Source organism: Mus pahari, chromosome 4 (genome assembly GCF_900095145.1).
Source record: "Mus pahari chromosome 4, PAHARI_EIJ_v1.1, whole genome shotgun sequence".
In the NCBI taxonomy this organism is placed as follows: domain Eukaryota; kingdom Metazoa; phylum Chordata; class Mammalia; order Rodentia; family Muridae; genus Mus; species Mus pahari.
The window spans coordinates 78,195,036-78,218,385 of NC_034593.1; the positions used below are offsets into that span (position 1 = coordinate 78,195,036).

The window sequence follows — 23,350 nt, forward strand, 5'->3', positions numbered from 1 at the left end:
CCAGGCACTGGCATAGCCTCACAAGAGGCCGCAATATCAGGGTTACACAGGTGTTTTTAAAGTGATTGTGAAAATGTGAGTGAACCTCTTTTTCATATGATTGAGGGTAAGTACACTGTAGTGGTCTTCAGACACACCAGAAGAGGACATCAGATCTCATTACTGATGGTTGTGAGACACCATGAGGTTGCTGGGATTTGAACTGAGGACCTTTGGAAGAGCAGTCAGTGCTCTTAACCGCTAAGCCATCTCTCCAGCCCTTAAACATTTTTTAATGAAGGAGATTTTAGGTGCAGCTCAATGCTAGAGCTGTGGGCTAGTGTACACAAAATACCAAGGAGGCAAAGGATAATGAACTATAATGTATGACTTTAGGGAAAGAAATAACAGATGTGATTAGCAGCTTAAAAGAGAGTGAGAGCAGGTTTCTCAGACAAGGAGCAGTAGTAGGTACATCAGACAGTAGTAGACACACAGCCACCTCTTACTCAAGCTCTAGGGAGTCTGATGCCCTCTTCTGGCTTCCATAGTCACCTTCACACTTGGCAGAAGCACAGATAGCACATTAACACATAAATTAAAAAAAATATTTCTAAAAGTAAAAATAATAATAACAAATATAAACACTTTTTATTGTAAGTGGTTATTTGGGAACAGAATTCTCAAAACACATAGCAGATTTCAAATAGAATAGATTTTTTTTACCTTTGAGAAATCTCACATCACCACCATAAAGGCAAGCTATACAACATCACTTACAATGTTTCAAAGTAGCCAGGATGGGTGTAGTGGCATGTTCCTATAGTCTCTTGCTGAGGCAAGAGGATACTTAATTTGAGCCTAGCCTGGGTTAAATAATGAGTTCCAGGACAGTTTGGAATACAGAGTGAGATTCTGTCCCAAACAAACAAAAACATTGAACCTGTTTTTCATCATGAGGAGACATGAGGCATTTACCAATTGTGGGCCATTCATTCAACAAGACTGTTGGCTTGGACTCCAGACTATCCTGTGGGGGTGGGGAGAGGGCTCAGTCAGTAAAGTGCTTGCTGTACAAATGTGAGGACCAGAGTTCAGATCCACAGCACCCATGTGAAACACTGGAACTGATAGAATCGGTAATCCCAGCTCCAGCTTTCTGTGTCTAGGAAAGCAGAGACATTTGAATCCCTGAAGTTCACTGGCCAAACAGCCTAGCTGAATTGTTGAACTCCAGGTTCAATGAGAAACCCTATCTTTAAAATAAGGTGCAGAGTAACTGAGAAAAAAACTGATATTGACCTCTGACCTCCACATGTTTGTACAACATATTCATACACATATAACACATAACATGATAAAGCATCATTGTTCTAAGAGATCAAATGGGCAGAGGGCTCAGTAGATAGAATCATAATGCAAATATCTGATATTCAGGATATCTGTTATTCAACCCCTGTGAAAAGGTCATTCGAACCACAGGTTGAGAACTGCTGATGAAGAACGTTACTCTCCCTCCTGCTCCTTCAACTTTAGTGCTGCTTGAAATTATTCAAAATCAAATATGGAACAGGGTAACTTGATAGAGAGGGAAGGGGCATAAGCAATTGGGAAATATCTTTAAAAAGGCGTATGGTTAAGTTGGAGGCAGACGTGAGCACAGCATTCCTTAGGATCTGCTAGTGGAGAGAGGCAGTCAGGAGTGAACTGGCAAGGCTTTAGATTCACCTGATGAAAGGCACTCACACGCTAAATTGTACATGTAGTGAAAAGGCTGAGGAGTCTGTTGTGGGTTCTTGAAGGGCTGAGGAATGATGTGGCAGAGGGACAGTAAAATGACATGATCGTAGTTGGTGGCAGTACTTGGTAGTCAGTTTCTTTTGATAACCCAAGTTTGAGGCAGTGTACCTACTAAGGTACCAAGTGTCATGGATAACACACACACACAAAGACAGTTCGTAGGGTTCCAAATAGGGGATCCAACTGAAATTTCTGGACAAGGAAAACTTCCTCTTGAGCAAGAGTGCACAGAGGGAAGACAAACCCATAAACAGGAAGTGCATTTGTTATACCAGAACAGGTTCTAAAGGACCTATTTTAGCTGGAATTTGTATAAGAAAACTGGAGAGAGTGCATGTTTGAAGGGAAATCTCTACTCTTAAGGTTGAAATTAAATGAAACCTGAACTTTGGTATTACATTTTAATGGAGGAAATAACTGCAATTATTTTCTTCTGACCATCATGTCAGACTTCTTTATTCTCTCCTTTGCTTCCTCCCTGGGCTCTCATATTTTAACCTCCTAAGGTCTTCCTTCCAAATGTATGCTCAGACTTGAAACTAAGATGACCCAAAGTTTGACTGTTCTTTCTACCTACCAGGCCTAACATAGACATGTCTTCTTCCTTCAATTCATTGGTCATTTTTCCTTTTTTAAGCTCTTAATTAAAAAAAAATATGCAGCTATATTTATGTGGTGTAAACGAGGACACAGTGAACCACCAAATTAGACCATTCCATTGGTAGAAAGAAAGGTTTGTTGGGGATCAGATTACCAAGGTTATTTCTCAGACACAGGGAGAAGAGAAAAAATGGCAGAAAAGCAAGCAGATTTTATATGATACCCAGCAGGGTAGGGTCTTTGAGCTGATACAGGCTGTTCAGACTGACAGGAACTAGATGCCCTGTCTGAAGTAGTTGACCTTTAGGGTAGGATCAAGGGAGGATCCTGGTAATTAATTTAAGGGAAGTTCTTGGTAGGCAGAAACCCACCTTTAGATCTCTGTTTAGCAAATAACATCCTGTTTACCAGGCCAAAGTTCTTCTGTTATAAGTAAAGTCTTCACTGCCCATGGGGAGCGGGGCAGGGTGGAGGGGAGCCCTTAATACCTGACACTCTGTTTGTTCTGTCATACCCGCCCTGACCTATGCTTGCTTGCTTGGTTTTGTTTTTATTTTTGGTTTTAGTGGAACCTGTAGTAGCTGGTCATGGTCAGCTGATCTTTGCCCATGCCCCCAGCAGTCTTCTTTAGTAGATAATGTATGCTCACTTTCAGTTTTGAAGCTTTATTCATGCCACAGCTCAAAGGCAGCCCAGGCCAGCTTGACTCAGTGATAGACTTCATGCTATGCAAAGTCTTAGACTTAGTCCCCACCACTCAAAACATACAAGTGTTTCCCAGTTCAGATGAATCTTCTGAGTTTTAATAGGGATGTGGAAAGCCAGTTTCCTTCTAGAAGGGACAAGGTAAAATGGATGTTCTCAGGAATTCAGACCCGGCTTGCGTTGGATGGAGGATGTTGTGGGTACACTGAAGAAAGCAGTGGAGCAGTTGGCACCAAAGAGTCTTGACAAGCCCTTTTTGAGAGACCCATTTCTGACAGGGGGCTGGTAGTCCCTCGGGTTTGGACCAAAACTACAAGTTTTCCTCATCCACTTGCTTGTATCCCTATTACCTGGCAGTGTCTGTTTAATAATATTCCCTGTTGGAGAAAGGCGAGATACTGGGCCCGATAGAACAGTTCAGGGAAGCACCTAACTGTATGGTTATACAACAGGTCATACCTCCTGTTAAATATTATGGCTAATGACCTAGTTAGTACTTACTTTTGAATACAGGATGAGCCTCTGAGGAATTCTACATAGACACACTGGTGAATTTGCATTATTATAAGCTCACCACTGAATCTGCTCCCAGCCCTGCTTGGTCTATCAGGTTTTTCTTTTAAACTAACCATCTCCAGTGTCTTGTCTGGTTTATGTTGTTTTGTTTTCTTTCTCTTTCTTCCTCCTATCCTGCATCACTCTCTCCTGGGTCCCACGTCCTCTTCTTTGATGTCTTCCTCTCTCTGACCCAAAAGATCAGCCAGTAAAAAGCAATCTCACCTGTCCAGGTAAGAGGAATGCCTCTGGGGAGAAAAGATCCCATCTTCGTATTTTTAAATTTGTGTAGGGTGGTGGTGGTAGAGGTGGTGGTGGTGGTGATTGCTTGTGGAATAGGGAGTATTGTTTTGTTTTCAAGACTGACCGTATACCCCAGGCTGGTCTACGAAATGTTATATATAGCCCAGACTGCCTTGAGCTCAGCAGTCTTCCTGCCTCAGCCTCCAAAGGCCAGGATGACCGTTGTCTGCCACTTCATCTGGCTCTTGTGAATAGTTAATATCTTCACACAGTTCACAAGTAAGCACAACAAAGAGTCTGCTGAGAGGTCTCCAGCCCAGTGCCTGTTCTTAGCCAACCCCTTTCCACCTCAGAGAAACCACTGTTGTTTCTCTATACTCTGCAAAGATGTGGCAGATGTTTACCTATATATAACAAATATGCAAATATATCATCCTTTCCTTTTTATCTACTGCTTTAAATGTCCACACAATTCTCGTCTTTTCCCTTAATAGTATCATAGAAATCATTCTTTTTACACAATTTTATAAGGACAAATTCTGCATTGTTCTATAGATATGAGATCATGGTTTCTGCTATTCTACCATTGTACACAGTAATTCTGTGCATAAGCTTCCACTTAGTCACCAACTACAGCTAAGATGGGAACCGCCCCTTCCTGAGGGCAGCAGCTACTGATTCTGGAGCTGTGAACTTGTGCATGTTCTAAAAAGCCTGGCCACAGCAGTGTTCTGAGTTTGTTTCCTGTTCCTGTATCTTCCCTAATTAAAGAAGAGACCTAGAAAAGAATGTGTTGGTTGGTGAAATGTGGTGCATTGAAGGCTGAGGGTCTTAACTCCTGAGCAGTATGCCAGAGGCCAGCTGTGGGCGGGCTGACTGTGAGGCTGGAGGACATGGTCACCAACAGAGCAGATTCCTGTTCTTCACTAGTAGCTAGAAGATAAATAGACTTTTTAGAAGTTCGGGCTGTTGACATGCTCCTGGTCTTTAAAGATCAAGGATTCAAGTTGCCCTTCCCCTAGTTCCTTAGTACTAAATGTCCAGGTGCCATCTTAGAGAGGTAATACTTTCAGGGACAAAGAGATGACATCATTCAGTGCTCTGCTGTGTTCATGGAGGCCTCTGTATGTGTCTGGCCCACCATATCTCTCCAGTCTCCTCTTTTGCATATCATCACCTAACGCTAACTAGCTGTTTGTTTTTCTTGCATTCGTTTTTCTCCGCTGCTCCGTTCTGTTCCATCAGCCCCATTGCATCCTGGTAAGACCCAGCAAGCACATATATGTTTGTACAATCTTCCTGCCATTGTCTCTTTGTTGTCTGACTCTACAAATGGTATTTCTCTTCACACCCTGCTGAGTATTAAAGAAACCATACTTGCCTGCCCAGTCAGGATTCCAGATAGGTGATGTTGTCAGCAATATAGAACACATAACTAATCTCCTATTGGGATGACCAGGTTACAAGGTGGGTGGGTTATCTTTCATTGTTCAAGACTCTGGGCCCCGTTTAACAGAGCTTCCTACCCCTGGTTTCTCCCTGCTCAGCTTACTAATGTGTTTCCTTTACCTTCTCCAGGTTAAGTAGCCTGTCTTCTCTGGGAGATTCTACACCTGAACGCACATCCCCTTCTCACCATCGCCAGCCCTCTGACACCTCTGAGACAACAGGTAACTGCCTGGTAGCATCAGCATAGACACTGGTGTGTGCCCCTATAGAGAAATCCTATACAGGCATGTGAAAAACACCTAACTTTATGTTGAGCACGTAATATGTACATTGGGTTTTATGTCAGGAGGTTTATAACATTCACCTCCTTATGCCAACCTAGGAAGTAGGTTTTATATACTTCTTTTGTAGCTAAGGAAACTGAAGTAGAGAGAAAAGTTAGGAAACTTGCCTGACCTCACACTTCTTGGAGACAGCATTGAGACTTGGAACAGTTGTGTTGTAACTCTAGGCCCACACCCTGTCATCTCAGAGTGCTGTCACACATGTGCAGTGTCCAGTAAAGATCCACAGCAGAGACAGTGGCATATACTATACATGGATGAATAATGATATGCATAAAAGGGTTTCTCCTGGCATTTGTCATTCCCTATATTTGGCAAGGAAACAACCCTAAATCACCTTCATGATTTATCCAGCTCTGTAGCACAACTCAACAAGCTTTGGGGTCCCATTTACTGTGGTCACTGAGTATAACAATGTAAAATTTCCAGTCAACCCAGGGGTCTGCTTATCTTTACTGTAGTCTTGAGGATGACAGCTAGACTTAGCTCTAACCCTTCTTCAATCAATCTTCCCCACATAGGCCTAAAGGGACAACTATTAAGCACTTCAGAGAAGGGTCATAAGGATTACTTCTCTTATGGATTACAGAGTTTATTACAGTTTTTACCAGTCACTGAGAATGCTGTATATTAGAGCAGTATATGTGGACATGGTGAATCTGGGAACTGATTATTCTTGGAAGGCATCTTTAAAAAGCAGTTGGCTGGCTTGGATGCACTGGCCTTCTAGTGAGACTTCCTGTCCAAACTCCTGTCTCCCACCCCAACAGGTCTTGTTCAGCGCTGTGTCATCATCCAAAAGGACCAGCATGGCTTTGGCTTCACAGTTAGTGGAGATCGCATCGTGCTGGTGCAGTCTGTGCGCCCTGGTAAGTGTCATGACCCTCCTGTCAAGAGTAGGCACTGTGTGTATGCTAGTGCTGCATGACTTAGAGACTGTTTAAATGGAGGGTTCTAAGGGAAGGGTGAATGAGTTATTCTTGAATTCTTGGTTGCATCACAGAGGCTAAATGGTAAAGTACTTTGTGATGCACACTTACATATAAAATTTTTTAAAAAGTGCTATGTGTGGAAATCTACTAGCAAATAACTTGAAATTAAGAGGAAGTAGCTATCTTACTGAATATATAAACATCAGGTTACTTCTAATAATAAGTAATTTTAAAATGTTGACCTTGAGCTGCGTGTTGTAGCACGCACGTTTAATCCCAGCACTTGAGAGGTAGAAGCATGTGGATCTCTCTATATGTTTAGGGTCAACCTGGTCTAACAACAACAACAATAATAATATAAAATCTGCCCACAGAGGCCAGAAGAAGGCATGGGATTCCCTGGAACTGGAGTTACAGGTAGTTACAGTTGGTGCCCAGAACCATTCACTGTTCTGGGCACCAACCCAGGCCTCTGCAAAAGTAGCAAGTGCTATTAACCACTGAGACGTCTCTCCAGCCTCAAGTAGTACATTTTAGATGATGGCAATCATAGTTCCCAAATTGAAAGCTAAAATGAAAAGTAGACTTGATACACTAGAAGCATCTTGGAGGAAATTTATAAAATATAATGTTTATACTTCTCATTAACTTGTTTTTGTTGTTGTGTTCTTGTGCTTCTTGGATATAAATTAAGGTTAAAATAGAAGCTATTTACAACCATATGGTGAACTCAAACTCTGTACCCTCCAGTTAAAAAGGTCAAGAGCATGGTCTTCTGAGCTCCTCTTTGGTCGGCTGACATCAGAAGACCTTAATACGGTCCACCTCAAATGAAGAGACTGTCAATGAATTGAAAATCTGTTTAGTAGAATGTTATATCATTATCTCTAATGATAAGAACCTGGAGAATTATCTTTATGAACTTCTCAAGAATTATAAGCCACCAGTTTGAAAGCTATGGTTTTAATCCACTTCTCTAATTCTTATTACTTTACTAACTATATTTAATACAGTAAAATTGTGTTTCCCATGGGATAATAAGAAATAACTCTTATCTGATCTTAAAACACTCAAATAAAGCAAAAGTATACTTTTCTCAGAGCCTAGTGGTACCTGTGCCCACATTAGCTGGCTGTCTGCATTCTATTCTCTGAGCTAGGTGAGGAGCAAGCCAGCAGGTGGGACCCAGTGTAGTCCACTCCAGATTGAAAGGCTCATGTTGCTGGGGCAGAACTGGGTATCCACCCAGGATTTCACATTCTGATATAAAATTTCAGAGCAGGTGATCTCAGGAATCTGTGGTGTGGTGTGGTGTGGTGTGGTGTAGATGGGGCAGCTATAGGACTCTGCTGACGAGGTCTTCTCCCTACAGGAGGCGCAGCCATGAGAGCTGGTGTGAAAGAGGGTGACCGGATCATCAAAGTGAGTAAACCTGACCTGTCCCCCATCTTACAGTGGTGGCAGGTTCAGGAGCTGCCCAGTGCTGTGCCTGTCTCGTACTTTATTTCATTTCTCTCAGGCAGCCACTAGATCAGGGTAGTACCATACATAACAGGGAAGAAGGATGAAGATGGCCAGCTTCTGTGTTCTCAGTTCTTCAAGTTCACTGACCTTAAAGTGTTCTGGAGCTGGTTTTATTTATCCTTATTTCACAAAAGACAAAAAATAGAATTAAGAGGAAACAGCTTCGGCTAGTGAAGGACCCACGCCCTCCGGTTCTTACCTTAGTCTGTCTTCCACAGTGTTCGCATGAGATACTCTTCTGGATATTTGCAGAGTAGAGTCTGGCTACATTAAAGAAATCCTAGCAGCAGAGACTTCACTCCCTCTAGTAAGGAAGAAACCCATAGGGCCAGCTGATACATACAGGTGTAACTGAAAAAGTCAGTGAATGGAAAACATGGGTCTTCTCCCTGAGAACTTAGAAGCCAGCTTGGAATAAAGTGATGATGTTAATTTGAGTAAACAAGTAGCCAGAGGTAACTGAAAAGCGCTGGGAAATAGCCCGAAGGAAATGATATTTTCAACTTGGAAAAGGTTCATACCACTAATACTCAATGATCTTTGTCCCTCTAACAGGTAAACGGCACCATGGTGACCAATAGCTCACACCTGGAGGTAGTGAAGCTTATCAAATGTGAGTTGCTTAGGGCATGACAAACAAAAATAAATAAATAAATAATAAAAATAAGAATAAATAGAGGACTTGGTGGACTCTGGCAGGTTTACTGACTCTAGAGACGTCATTTATAAATACTGAGACAACTGAGACCACATCTTTAGTCTTACCATGAGTGACCAACTTAAACTGCTGCAAACCCCTAACGTGACGTCAAGTAGACACTATTTGTCTTCATTTGTAGCACACCATCTTTGCCCCTCCTGACCATACCTACTAAGACCACTTCAAATAATTGTCATCTGTTCCATTCTACCTATGGAGGCAGAAGAGAGGCAAAAAATTCTAGCCAGGAATACCTGCCAAGTGAGTCTGTACAGATAGTCGGATAGACGGAATACCAGGGAAGTAAATGGTGAGAATGAGAAGCCTTGGGGGAGTGGAAGGCTAGACTTAGAAGGCCTGGTGTGTGCCAGGCAGGCAGTGTGCTACACTTTACATTGGTTCAGTTTAATGAGATAAAGAAGGAGGCTGGGCATGGTAGTGTACACATACAATCCCAGCACCCAGACTGAGGCAGGAGAACCTTGAATTTAAGGCTATTCTCAGCTACATTGAAAGACTACCTCAAAAAAAGCAAAGAAGAGAATTGGGTGAGATGGCTCACGGGGAATATTTCCATAGATATTTATGGTTGAAATTTTGGTTGGGGTCTCTATGTGAAGAAAGGAAAACTTGGTTGGTGCAGGACAGGAGGACAGAAATTAGCAAATGACTAGAACTTTAAAAATGAGATTTTACTCTATAGGATCATGAGGCTTAATGAAAGGAGAAAGATGATTTTCTTTGTGCCTAACTAAGAGAGCACTGGTACTCAAGCAAGTTTCCCTCTTCCTTCCTTCTAGCTGGCGCCTATGTTGCGCTTACCCTCCTGGGCTCTTCTCCTTCCTCCATCGGTGTCTCTGGGCTCCAGCAGAACCCAGCCCTGTCAGGAGGGCCCAGAGTTAACCCCACGATTCCTCCACCACCTCCTCCTCCACCCTTGCCACCTCCACAACACATTACTGGACCCAAACCTCTACAGGTAATAGTTTTCCAAATGCCTGCTGATCACTCTAGAGATTCTTTGATGATCTCCCTCAGTGGAACTTAAACCGGGTTATAGTAAGCAGAGATAGGCCAAAGAAACATGTGAATACCACCAACGAGTTAAAAATGCAGTCTGGTTTCATATGTGGTTTTATAGCAGCATCTTCAGACTCACAGAGAACGTCAGGTACTCTTCCTGCCTGGGCCCCAGGCATGGACAGAAGCAGCTGTTAGAGACTATTGCCAGTTGGTGTTGGGAGGTGTGCTTGAGAGTCAGAGAGGAGGAGACTGCTTCCCAGAGCAGCGGGGGTGCCTGCCTGGAAGGGTGCAGTACAAAGGACAGTCAGGAGAGGACGAGTCAGAAAGAACAAAAGGAGGTGGAAGAGAGCCCTGAAGAGTAGAACAGCCTGTGTAAAGACTTCACAGTGGCAAGATGCAGGTATGGATAAGGAACAGGTTACCAAATTGAATAGAAAGATTGACCAGGGCTTTGGAGAAGTTAGAAAACAGTTCACTATTAAAGCTGATTACAGCTAGGATATCTAAGCTCAGTTATAAAGTTAAAAAAAAAAATTAAGATTTTATGTTATTTGCATCCAGCAAGGTGTTACGTTATCCAGATTGTACTCATGACTAAGAGTCTACTCTCAACACCTTTTCCTCGCCCAGGAATGAGCAGATATAAGAGAATTAAGCTATTGAGCTAGTCTCCAGGTCTCACTACTGTTATATTTCCATTCCTAGGATCCTGAAGTCCAAAAGCACGCCACTCAAATCCTCAGGAATATGCTAAGGCAGGAAGAAAAAGAGTTACAGGTGAGATCGCTGTTAAAGATAGACTGGACAGTACCTTCATAAGATTATCCCTTATCACAGCAATCTACCAGTGTGTGCAACTTAAGCTTTTTTGTTTTTGTTTTTGTTTTTTTTTGTTTTTTGCAACAAAATTAAGTTTTTATTAATTTTGTAGACCATATCCAATTATAGTAAAACCTTAAAGCTGTTAATATATAGCCCAGTGGTAGAGCACATGCTTGAGGCCCTTGATTCAGTCCTCAGCAAACAAAAAAGTACTATCTCAAGACCATTGAAGGGTTGCCTCTGGCCAATAGAATTTGTTAAAGTGGGTGAGTAGGATGGCAGAATCCTATGCTTAATCCATTAGGAGGATGACTAGCTAGACAAAATATAAATAAATAAGGAAAGAGACTAAAGTGAGAAACTAGTAGAACTGAGGAACATTGCAGTTCATTGGAATTGCTTAGAGGAATCCAAGGAAATGAAAGGTAACCTGGGAGGGTAGGGGTGGGAAGAAGGATGCTGGTCTAGACTGATGATGGAGAGGATGAAGAGAGGCTACCAGCCAGAAAATGATGGACACAGAGACCAAGAAGAAGATTAATTTGACTGGAATAGGTCATGCTATAAGTACTTATTATATATAAAACATTGCTTTAGTTTCTGTGGTATACAAAAAGGAGATGAGGTAGTTCTTGCCTTCAGTGTACTTAAAATCTAATGGGGAAAATTTCAGATTCTAGTAAGAGGAAAGTAGGAAGAACAAAGAGTTTATAGTAAAAATTTAAAGGAAGAACAATTACAGTAGTGTATAAAAGCTTTGCAGTAAAAATAGTGTTTTGGTCAGGTTTGGAGGAGTGGAACTTTGACAGACAAAAAGGAATGGAGGAAATCAGGAATGGTAGCATATAACATTTATTCTAGTACTTGGGAGAGTGAGACAAGTGCATTTTGGTAAATTTAAGGCCTGTCTGGTCTATGTGGTGAGTCTCAGACCCACCAAGGCTACATAGAGTGACCCTGACTCAAAAATAAACAGCAACAACAAAAAAAAAGAGTTTGGGGAATATTAGTGAGAAAACAGTTGAGGTCAAAGGCATGGAGGTATGAAAACACACTTAACAAGTGCTGTGCTCTTGCGGTATGCTAAGTATTCTGTGAGAGCAGTGAGTGAGGGTAGCCTTAGAGGCAGGAGTTAGGATGCTTACAGGGACCCTTAAGGAATTATAGCAATTCCATAGACCATAGACATGATGGGGTAAATGAAGACATACTGTGTTGTAAATTGGTGCTTGTATATTCACGTTGGATTACTAAGACACTGTGCTACAATATAATGCTAGAGATATAGGTTAATGGACTAGAATTTAGACTTGTGTATGCAGTTCATACATCTGTAGCAACTCATTTCCAACAAAGGTACTAAGACAATTCAATAGTGTGTGTCTTTTCAACAGATAGTACTTGGTCAACTGGATATGTACAAAGAATTAATCTGTATCCTTATCTTATGCAATTAGCAAAACTTAATTAAGAATGGATTAATAAAGTCTCAACAGACAAGAGTATTAAACTTCAAAGAGATGGAAAAGAGGGGACTTGCATCTGAGCTGAATATGTACAGATGGTCTTCTTGTCATTGTTTCCTCAGGATTGTAGCTACACAGCATTTACATTATGTTAGATATAAGTAATGAGCAAAAAAAAAAACAAAAAAAACAAACAAAACTTTTACAGGAAAACATGAGTATGAATCTTCATAACCTTGGATTAGCCACTGGTTTATCTATGCTACTAAAAACACAAACAATCCCCCCAAAAGATAGATATCATCAAAATTAAAATGTATGTATTTAAAGGAATAAAATAAAATAATAAAAAGGCAGGTCACGGAAGAAAAGAAATATCTCACAGTCAAATGTCTGCTAAGGGTCCAGTTACCAGAATGTGTAAAGAACTCTTCCACCTCAAGAATAAAAAGACAAATAATGGGACTGGAGAGCTGGCTCAGCAGTTAAAAGCACTGGCTGCTCTTCCAGAGGACCCAGGTTCCACTCCTAGCGTCCACATGGCCGCTCACAACTCTCTGTAGCTCCAGTTCCAAGGTATCCATGCTGTCTTTTGACCTCAGTGGACCCTGCATGCACAGGGTACACAGACATACATGCAGACACAATACCCATATACATAAAATAATTTTTGAAAAATGACAACACAGTTAAAAATTTGGCAAGGGGACAGGAAAGATGGAGCAGTTAAGAACACCAGCTGCTCTTCCAGAGGTCCTGAGTTCAATTCCCAGCAACCATGTGGTGGCTCACAACCCTATGCCCTCTTCTGATGTGTCTGGAGATAACTACAGTGTACTCATATTTAAAAAACAATTTGCAGGGCTATGACTTTTTATTCAGTGGTAGAACACTTGCCTAGATCCTGGATTCAGTTCATACACAGTACTAGAAGCAAGCAAATAACAGCCAAAATAAAACAAACAAAACAACAAAGTAAAAAACCCAATTTAGGTAGGAAGCTGATTAATTCAATATATTATTTGATTTTTTTTTTTATTATTTATTAGCTTTGTTGTTTTGGTTGGTTGGTTTTGATTTTGGCTTTCCAAGATAGGATACCCCTAGCTGTTCTGGGACTCACTCTGTAGACCAAGCTAGCCTGGAACTCAGAGATCCACCTGCCTCTGTCTCCCAAATATTTTTTAAGAATGTGTATATGCAGGTACTCTGAAAACTCAGAAGAGGGTGTCAGATCCTCTGGAAGAGTAACAATGCTCTTAACTCCAGAGACATCTCTCCAGCCCCATTAGTTTGTTCTTTGGGTTTTTCTTCTTCTTCTTCTTCTTTTTTTTTTTTAATTTATTTATTTATTTTATGTATATGAGTATACTGTAGCTGAACAGATGATTGTGAGCCTTCATGTGGTTGTTAGGAATTGAATTTTAGGATCTCTGCTTGCTCCAGTCAGCCCCGCTCACTCCGATCAATCCTGCTCTCTCAGTCCCTGCTCGCTCTGGCCCAAAGACTTATTTATTATTATATGTAAGTACACTGTAGTTGTCTTCAAATGCTCCAGAAGAGGGCATCAGATCTCATTACAGATGATTGTGAGCCACCATGTGGTTACTGGGATTTGAACTCAGGACCTTTGGAAGAGCAGTCAGTGCTCTTACCCACTGAGCCATCTCACCAGCCCATTAATTTGTTCTTATTCTAAACAAAATTAGCAAAGAATTTGAACAGTTCTCTATAGAAGATACATGCTGGAATTGTGACATACACCTGTAATTTCAACACGTGGAGTCTAAGGCAGAATTGCAGTTTGGAAGCCAACCTAGGTCATGTAGTGAAAAACATCCTAAAAACACAATGAAAGAACTCCATGTGGCCAATGTGAGAAGATGGGCTGCTTCTCCAGATGACAAGACGCTACTTCTGCTTCACAGCCACTGGGGTCTTTATAGCCAAAATAATGGAAAGTAGCATGCTGGGAAGGGTCTTAGACAAACTTATATTTGTCTGAGAGTTTACTGTCCCAGTCTGTTTGCATCACTGATGGTGGGAATATAAAAGAGTACAGTTATGTGGAAATGTTAGGCAATTCTTTCAGGTGTTAAACACAGATACTGTGTAACCAGAAAAATCCACTTCTTTATAAATGCGAAGCAGAATTGAAAATTCATATTCATGAATTCATATACATGAACATTCATGACAACTGTCTTTGTAATAGCCAAAAGGAAACAACCTAGAGTCTATTAATTGATATGAAAAATGTGGTATATCTTCAACACGGTAGGGTATTTAGCCATAAAAAAAAGAGTGGATGCGTGCTACAAATAGAAGAATCCTGAAGACATTCTAAGTGAAAGAAGCCAGACAAAAGCCCATAAATGTTGTGGTCCTATCTGTGTGGACATACAGAATAGGAAAATGCTCAGAAACAAATAGTCTCACGGTTACCAGAAGCTGGGAAGTAGGAGCGGTAGATAGGCAGTGACTGCTTACAGGAACCAGCTTTCTCACTGAAGCAATGAGAATGTGCTGGAATTTGATAGTGAGAATGATTACACAACTGTGTGATATACTAAAAACTCTGTATTGTACACTTTCAGTAAGTTTAAATTATGTGAATTATATCTCAATGGCAAATTTTAAAATAATTCTTGGCTACCGTGGAAGCCTGAAAGAATGAGTAATTTATGAAATTATCAATCAGTGCTTTCCTGAGGTGATAATTGAATTGGGTTCAGTCTGCTGTGACCAGAACATTGAAATGACAAAGAGGACAGTGGTTGGCAAGTGATTTAGGTCACTTAAAGATCTTGGAGTTTCTCCTAAAGGCTATGGGAATTGATCAAAGATTTCAAATCAGTATTCTTGAAGTGTGTTTTGGGAGCTGGAGAGATGATGCTATGGTTAATAGCATTTTCTGTTCCTGCAGAGGACCCAGACTCAGTTCCCAGCACCCACCTGGGGTCATTTACAACTGCCTGTAGCTCCATTTTCAAAGTATCATGAGCCTTTTGGCCTATGCAGGCACCAGCACATACTTACCCCGAGGCACACACACACAGCTGACATAAAGAAACCTTGGTGGTGGCTGTTCTTAGTATATGAGATGGTGGCAGACTTGACAAGAACACTAGAAGTCAGAATGAGAGCTGGTCAGAAGTGTCTCAGAGGTCACATCAGGGAAACTTAAACCATGTGCTAAGAAGAGAAAGAATAAAGGATGACTCTGAGTTTGGTGCTATGGGTGGAGTCAGACAGGACACAGGAGCAAGTCTTACAGGAAGGAATTGAAGGTCAGTTTGGGTCTGAATTGGGCGTGTCTATGACACATCTGGGTAGTCTCTCTATCCTCTGGGAAATGGCTCTGAGAAAGGAGCTTTGGTATACTCAGCAACAAGATAATCACTGAAGCTGGGGTCTGACTGAAGTCAACCAACACACCAATGCAGAGGAGAGAAACCTGAAAGTAGTTTGAAGATTTGTGTACATCTGTGTCACTGTGCCAGCATCCAGTGTCTATACCATTTGCTGCTATTTGATGTTTTAAACGGTAACTTGCTGAGGTTAGGGAAAGGAAGAAAAACAGGGCTGTGGCTTAAAAAACAATCTAGATTAGTAAAAATAATTTTTTGTGGGAATTTGCTCTTAATTTAGGGAACTTTAAAAGATAGGATAAGGGGCTGGTGAGATGGCTCAGAGGTTAAGAGTGCTGACTGCTCTTCCAGAGGTCCTGAGTTCAAATCCCAGCAACCACATGGTGGCTCACAACCATCTGTAACGAAGTCTGATGCCCTCTTCTGGAGTCTCTGAAGACAGCTACAGTGTACTTACATATAATAAATAAATATTTAAAAAAAAAAAAGATAGGATAAAGGAAAGGAAGATTTTAAATGTATCTGATGTCTAAGGAACACTCAAAGTAATCAGAGTGCTTCGGAGTAATAAAAGATGCAATTTCTAAGTCACAAGAAGAGAGAGATGGATGCTATCTTAGTCGGGGTTTGTATTTCTGCATAAAACATGACCATGAAGCAAGGTGGAGAGGAAAGGGTTTATTCAGTTTACACTTCCACATTGCTGTTCATCACCACAGGAAGTCAGGACAGGAACTCACAGAGGGCAGGAACCGGGAGGCAGGAGGAATGCTGCTTACTGGCTTGCTCAGACTGCTTTCTTAGAGAACCCAGAACCTCCAGCCCAGGGATGGCACCACCCACAATGGGCCCTCCCCTCCCCTCCTAGATCACCAGTTGAGAAAATGCCTTACAGCTTGATCTCATGAAGGCATTTCCTCAAGAGCGGCTCCTTTTTCTGTGATAACTGCAGCTTGTGTCAAGTTGACAGATGAAACCAGGCAGTATAGATGCAGATGTTTTGAAGTGGAGCAATGTTGGAGTTCTCAGATGATATTATCTGCTGAGACAAATGTTTGGACTCTGTTTGCGTGGAACAGATAAGTGTAAAATGTAAGGAATTTTAATGAGGTTGGCAGGTAGCAGGTTGCTTCAGAAGAAGGCGGTGAATATGTAAACCTAATGTCATCATTCAACTAGGAAGTTTTGCTAGTGATTCCTCTTGTACAAAAACATTTCAGCAAAAAACTGCCACAGCCACTCTGGTGAGCAACGTGTTACCTAATCATATTCAGATCTTAGGGTCATCTCAGGATGCAGATACTGTCATCTCCATTCTTGACAGCTGTATTGGGGCTTGCCCAAGCCTACCCAGATAGTAAATGGAGGGGCCAGGGTCTAGTGACAGTCCTCTTAGCTCCTGCTCTCGCTGCTGCATGCTGCAGACACGTTAGGAGAGGCACATAGATGGTGCCTGCCCTTCAGGTACTTCTAAGCTTTTCCTCTCCTTCTTTGAGATTTCCATTATGTTACATTTGCCCTAACATTATCTGTGTAGTGATCTGGATAGTCACTTGAGTGTTTTACACTTGACTGTAAGTTACGGAAGATCTCGTGCCACATGTGCAACCTTATCCAGCCCTTAAATATAGGTGAGTGTAGGGTAGGCCTTCTGGTTTCTGGTTTGTTGGTTGGTTGGTTTCCTTTCTCAGCTGCTTCATACATTCTGTCTCTCATCAGTCACCCCTTTTTCTGATCCTAACTGATAGTGGAATAGCAAGCATCTATAACAGATGGAAATCTCTTCTCTCTTCTTGTTTTGTGATAACTACTGTTCTTACTGCTGGTAAGTCAGCTATCCTCTACTAACCACCCCTCTACCTTTTCCCCTCCTCCTCCTCCTCCTCCTCTTCCTACTCCTTCTTACCCCTCCCTAGCGTATCTATGAGGTGTATAGTCGGAACCCCGCCAGCCTGCTAGAAGAGCAAATGGAAGGTGCCCGGCGGCGAGTCACTCAATTACAGCTGAAGATCCAGCAGGAGACTGGTGGCTTAGTGGTGAGTGGTAGTAGGCATTGCTTCAGGAACAGCTCCATGCAGACAGACTAGTGTAGGAGGAGAGTGGGGCAGAAAGCCTCTTGGGCCACGGCAGGACTAGCACCACAGAGGCTGAGTGATCCCTATTGCAATACCTACCCGGGATGCTGTAGAGACACCACAGGATACCAAAGCCTACTTCATGCCCTCCTTGTGAAAAGCAAATATGAAAAAACTAAATTAGAGTGTCTGCCTTAGTTTGCTAATTACTCTTCCCTTCTGAATACTGTCCTCAAGATGTGTATTCCCACTCTGGCGTCACTCACTATTCATCTGGTAGCTTTTTCTCTGAAGATCTCCTCAAAGGAACATACGTTCCTTCCTCAGCCTTAGTAAAGGATCTCAGTCAGCAGAGAAGGATCTAGTTGCACTTTGTAGAAAATGCCACACAGGAGGAGGTTGTTCTCATCAGGGACTTTACTCTGAGTGTCTTACTGATAACTGTCTAGCCTCAGTTCTTTGGGTAAGTAAGAAAACTAACCTTAGGAAATTGTACTATCTAAGAAGAAAATTTTCCCAAAGACATAGAGATTGTTTGAGGTAGAGCTGGAGAGATGGGGCAGCAGTTGAGAGCACTGACTGCTCTTCTAGGGAGACACAGGTTCATTTCCCAGCACCCACAAGATAGCTCAGAACTGTCTATAACTTCAGTTCCAGGGGATCCCATCCTCTGGCCTTCATGGATGCTGCACATACATGGTATACATACATGCATGCATGCACGCAAAAACACCAATACACACAAAAACAAAAATAACTTTTTAAAACTTTAAGACATTTTATGTTCTTTTTAAAATGTCCTGCTCAGAAGTTCATGAAAGCATAGGCAAATAAACTTTACAAATGCACTTTCTGAAGGCGCTTTCGCATATGGTGGATGGCTTAGATGATGAGCATAGACCATCCAGCTTTGATTCCCAGCTCTAGTCCCCTCGACCTGCAGACTAAGCAGCTTAACCACTCTCTGTTTTCCCACTTAGGGAGGAAGGACTCAACAGAGCCTACCCAGTAGGGTGCTGCATGCTTCCAGAACTGAAGCGTGCCCCTGGCACCATGCTTTGTGCATGTGTGTGTGGCTGCTGCCACTGTTGCTATCCTTGTGACCTGAATTCTGAGACTCTGAGCTGAGATCAGGACATTGGGACTCCAGCCCTGCTTTGGGGTTTTTTGTTGTTGTTTGTTTTTGTTTTTCACTTAAGAGTGACAGTTACTGAACATCTGAGCTTCTTTCTGTCTTTTCATTTGTAACATGGGAATACCCTCTTTACTGGGGTTGCTGAAAGATAATGCTGTTAAGGAAATGCTTTGTGCACAGTAAGATGCTGCCACTGCTTCTGCAATGGCTGGGGCACAGCTCCATGCCAGTACCAGTGCTCCCCATAGACAGCTGTTTAACATCTGTCCTCAGTGCAGCCGTAGGACTGTTGTGTTTCTTGATGGTATCTAACCAAAGTAAAGCAATAAATGTTTTGAAGTCCAGGGTGGTAAGTGAAGGGAGATTTTTGTTAAGTTTTACAATAATGGTCAAGCTCCTCTCCCACTATAGGAAGCTGGGTCCCCACCTCTCAGGCTACACACTCCCAGAGAGCACCTCCTTGAGCTGGACGTTTCCCAGACAGTAAAGCAGAGGTGGCCACTGGCTATAAAAGCAAACCTGGCTCTGATCGGGGAAAGGAACGGGAGTGGGAGAGGCTCCAAAACAGTTTGCATCCTTTGGTCTTTTCTCTTTCAGGACGTACTTCCACTCTGTGGTGAGACCAGCCAGAGAACATGTGAAGGTAAGTCCTGTCATCCCCTGGTATAAATGAGGCTACTTCATGGTAGTCTCTCCCAGTGAGGCAGATTCTAGAATAACAAGAAAAAGAGATGCCAGTATACAGGGCAGTTGGGTGTGTAAAAATAAGCAGTAGTTAAGTAAAAAACAGGAGCTACTGAGGTGACAAGTCCAGACAGCAGCTTGTTGACAGCATGTGGCAGTTAGGAGTTCAACAAACTCTTGTGAAAGGGGTGGTGACCAGATGCGGGTCAGGAATAAGCTGAAGACTAAGAGTAGCATTAAGGCATTATACAGACTTATTTTAGGTGGTGACATGTTCTGTGCCCAGTTGCAGACATAGGCAAAAACTGGGTATGGGAAGAGTAAAAGACCAGTGTGGTGTCAGGAGAACATGAGGGTCTTGGTATGAAAGAGTTAAAGGACAGCTAGCAATAGATGAGAAAATAGCAGCTTCCCTCCCCACCTAGTGCCCACAAGAAAGTCTGTTCCTCAGGACCTGAGATCTTTTCTAGAACTGTCTAACCTGGTGTCTTCTCAGGCCGCCTCTCTGTGGACTCCCAGGAGGCAGACAGTGGCTTGGACTCGGGGACAGAACGCTTTCCCTCCGTCAGTGAGGTGAGTGCCAGCAGGCACAAGCCCATTTACAGCTATGCATTCACTGTCCCATCGCTGGCACTGGCCAGCTCTGCCACTCCCTGGCCCATCGTCAGGGTACCTTCTCCACAATTCTAGCTCTAGGGATTTAGTCACTGTGGTCTAGATCTGAGCAGCTTCAACATGCGTCCTCATGCCAGATCGTCACATCTGGATTGTATTTTATCACAGTTGATCAGCTCTATTATGTAAAGTGTGGGGTGAAAAGGTAGGCACTGTTAGTGAACCCCACCAAGTCCTTTTCTGACTGTTCCTGGCTATTGGTGGCAAGATGATTGGTGTCTATAAAAGGTCAGATATGTGGGAAGGTCACCAAGAAAGTGGTGGGATGTAGTATGAGCCTCTGTAACCTCTGGTTGGCATACACAAGATGTGATGCACTTGGCAATGATGTGTGTGAGCTGTGACTGAGACTTCCTGGAGTGAACATATACTACCAGTCTTTTACTCTCAGTAAGTCTCGTGACCTTTCTGAGGCCTTGTTTGTGTGAAAAGCAGGTTGAAAGACGATGCCCCAGCAGAGATCTGTTAGATTAAGTGGGATAATATATAATCAAGGGGTGAGTGTCAGCATGGTTGTCCTTATGAAACAAGCTGACCCCAGAGAGTTGTCTGGATGAGGGAGGTTCCTTCTCACAGAATTCTCTTCCTTTAGTCATTGGTGAATCGGAACTCAGTATTGTCAGATCCTGGACTAGACAGCCCACAAACCTCCCCTGTAATCCTGGCCAGGGTGGGCCAGCACCATAGGCGACAGGGCTCGGACGCAGCGGTGCACCCCCTCAACCACCAGGTGAGAGACTCGAGCCATCCTGGTCTGCCTTTCTCCTTTCACAGCTAGGGTTCACACCAGGGTGCCCTCAGTATGTAATCGTGAATAATCAGACTAACCCTGCTCTGACAGCACTGTTTGAGATGGTCACCTAGAGAACACATAGAGAAGGCAGAGCACAGAGCAAAGCGTGAAGCAGTAAGGGGTTTGGTAGGTCAGCGTCTGGGTAAAGAGTCAGTAGATGCCTCCGACAGATCACGCACGTTAAGAAATAGCTGGTGATCTTTAACTGTCCGGATATTCAGAATCTTATCTTCCCTTAGCAAAACTTTGCTTCAATCAAAACTGAGTGCAAGGATGTGAATAAGAGCAAGATACAATGATGTAGCTAATCGAAAATACTCTGTTGTGAATTGAATAAACAGTAAGCCTTATTACTAGAATCCTAATATAGAAAACAAACAGAAAGTCAGCATGCTTAGGGTCTTCCCTTGTCCAGCTACCTCGGGTTCTTTGATGCTGCCCATAGAGTACAAAATATGACTTGAAAGCCCCTACTCTCAGAGGTAGAACTAGGTCCAAGGAAGATTTCAGGAAGACGGATTTGGGCTCAAGACAAAGTCCCACAAAGAACTGGGCAGTGGGTGGGCTTGCCTGGAGTAGTGCAGATAGAGGCTAACAAGACATTGGCTCACTACATGAGGATTCTATGAATTTTACCACTACACTGATTTTTATTTTCAAGTCCGCATTTTAGTTTCATAATGTTATTTAGTATTTTCTTCAAGCTAGCTAGCTAGCTTGCTGCTGCTGCTGCTGCGGCTGTGGCACCGCAGCCACCGCCTCCCCTCTCCCCTCTCCCCTCTCCCCCTCCTCCCCTCTCCCCTCCCCCCTTTCCCCTCCCCTCTTTCCTCTCTCCCTTTGTTTGAAACATTGTCTCACTGTGTAGCCTGGCCTGTCTGGCACTGACTGTGTAAACCAGGCTGGACTTAGACACACAGAAACTTGCCTGGCATCGCCTCTGGGGTGCTGGGGTTAAAGGCATGCACTACCAAGCCTGGCTAAGCTTACTTTCTTAAACTTAAATTCATTTTCAAGGATATTTGTCTCTGCTGCAAATTTAAACCAGTATTGCATACTGTGAATGTAAGATAAGTGTGAGGCCGCATACGTGTTTAAAAATGATTTTGTAAAGCCTTATCTAGAAAGACACAACAATGGAGAAAGAAAGCTGCCATTTATATTCATATGCTCTCCTTCATCAGCCACTAATTAAGAAAATGTCCTACAACTGGATCTTATGGAGGTGTTTTTTTTCTCAGTTGAGATTCTCTCCTTTCAAAATGACTCTCGCTTGTATGAAGTTGACATAGAAACTAGCCAGGACAAGAACCATCTGTAACTCCAGTTCCAGAGAATCCACCACCCTCGTCCACCACCACAGCACAGGCACTGTATGCATATGGGGTGTGGACTTGGGTGCAGGCAAAACACCCACACACGTAAAGTAAAAATAAATAAAGTCTAAAATAATTAATGAAAACATAAAAGTTATCTATTTAGATGTATTATCTATGAGTAAATTTTATATATTATATTTTTAGCCTAGCTATATTCTTTTGCTTGTAATTAAGTCTGAGATGGAATCTCCCTTTAAGACCAAGAGCAAACTGAAACTTTATTTGATTAATCAAAGGATTAAATGAGAACTGAAATGAACTCTTTGACAATTTGACTCACTACTATTTAATGTCACATCTCAGCACCGCATAAAATTATTCCATCCTCACCAATATCTCTCCTAAAGTCATCTTGGTGACTTCACTGATGATGAATTCCACCAGTGGTAAATTTCTCACAGTAAGCCAGATGGAGCAAGCGGAGCACCGTAAGTTTGAGGCCAGCCTGGTCTACTTGGTGAGACCCTGTCTCAAAACAAACAAACAAAAAAATCTTCACACTGGAAGACATATAAGGAAGTTCCGAGGTGTTATTTTCAAACTAGAGCCTTTTGGTGAATCATTATAGCCGGAGCCAAGGTTGGGAACAGTGTTTATTGTAATTAATTAGAATCTAATAGCATTTAATTGATTTTTTTTTCTCAGAAAAGAAATTTTATATTGGAAGCCAGGCATGGTGGAGCATGCCTTTAATCCCAGCACTGGGGAGGCAGAGGCAGGTGGAGTTGTTGAGGCCAGCCTAGTTTACATAGTTAGTTCCAGGAATGCCAGAACAATGTAGAGACTGTCTACAAAAAAAAAAAAAAAAAACAGCGGGGCGTGGTGGCACACACTTTTAATCTCAGCACTTGGGAGTCAGAGGCAGGCAAATTTCTGAGTTCAAGGCCAGCCTGGTCTACAGAGTGAGTTCCAGGACAGCCAGGACTAAAGAGAGAAACCCTGTCTCAAAAAACCAAAAAAGAAAAGAAAAGAAACAAAAGTAAGAAACCAGTCAGTAAATGGGCTAATAATGTGTAGAAACAAATCTCAAAATAGGAAAACAGTGATCAATAAACATGAAAAGATACTTAACTTCACTAGCCATGAGAAAAATGTACTG

At 42.4% G+C, this 23,350-nt stretch overlaps 1 protein-coding gene across 14 annotated transcripts in view; it reads left to right on the forward strand.

Annotated features, from left to right (window-relative positions):
• Nucleotides 1-23,350, forward strand: part of Arhgef11 (Rho guanine nucleotide exchange factor 11) — a 121,182-nt gene that overhangs the window by 58,960 nt on the left and 38,872 nt on the right. For 6 of the 14 annotated variants that reach the window (XM_029537745.1, XM_029537751.1, XM_029537741.1 and 3 more), the window contains exons 2-13: nucleotides 3,840-3,872; nucleotides 5,128-5,142; nucleotides 5,461-5,552; nucleotides 6,446-6,544; nucleotides 7,980-8,029; nucleotides 8,687-8,744; nucleotides 9,632-9,810; nucleotides 10,560-10,631; nucleotides 17,430-17,549; nucleotides 19,321-19,366; nucleotides 19,904-19,980; nucleotides 20,675-20,812. In XM_029537745.1, the coding sequence (XP_029393605.1) occupies nucleotides 3,840-3,872; nucleotides 5,128-5,142; nucleotides 5,461-5,552; nucleotides 6,446-6,544; nucleotides 7,980-8,029; nucleotides 8,687-8,744; nucleotides 9,632-9,810; nucleotides 10,560-10,631; nucleotides 17,430-17,549; nucleotides 19,321-19,366; nucleotides 19,904-19,980; nucleotides 20,675-20,812 (979 nt within the window). The remainder of the gene's footprint in view (nucleotides 1-3,839; nucleotides 3,873-5,127; nucleotides 5,143-5,460; nucleotides 5,553-6,445; nucleotides 6,545-7,979; nucleotides 8,030-8,686; nucleotides 8,745-9,631; nucleotides 9,811-10,559; nucleotides 10,632-17,429; nucleotides 17,550-19,320; nucleotides 19,367-19,903; nucleotides 19,981-20,674; nucleotides 20,813-23,350) is intronic. The other 8 variants (XM_029537749.1, XM_029537750.1, XM_029537752.1 and 5 more) reach the window with 4 other exon arrangements.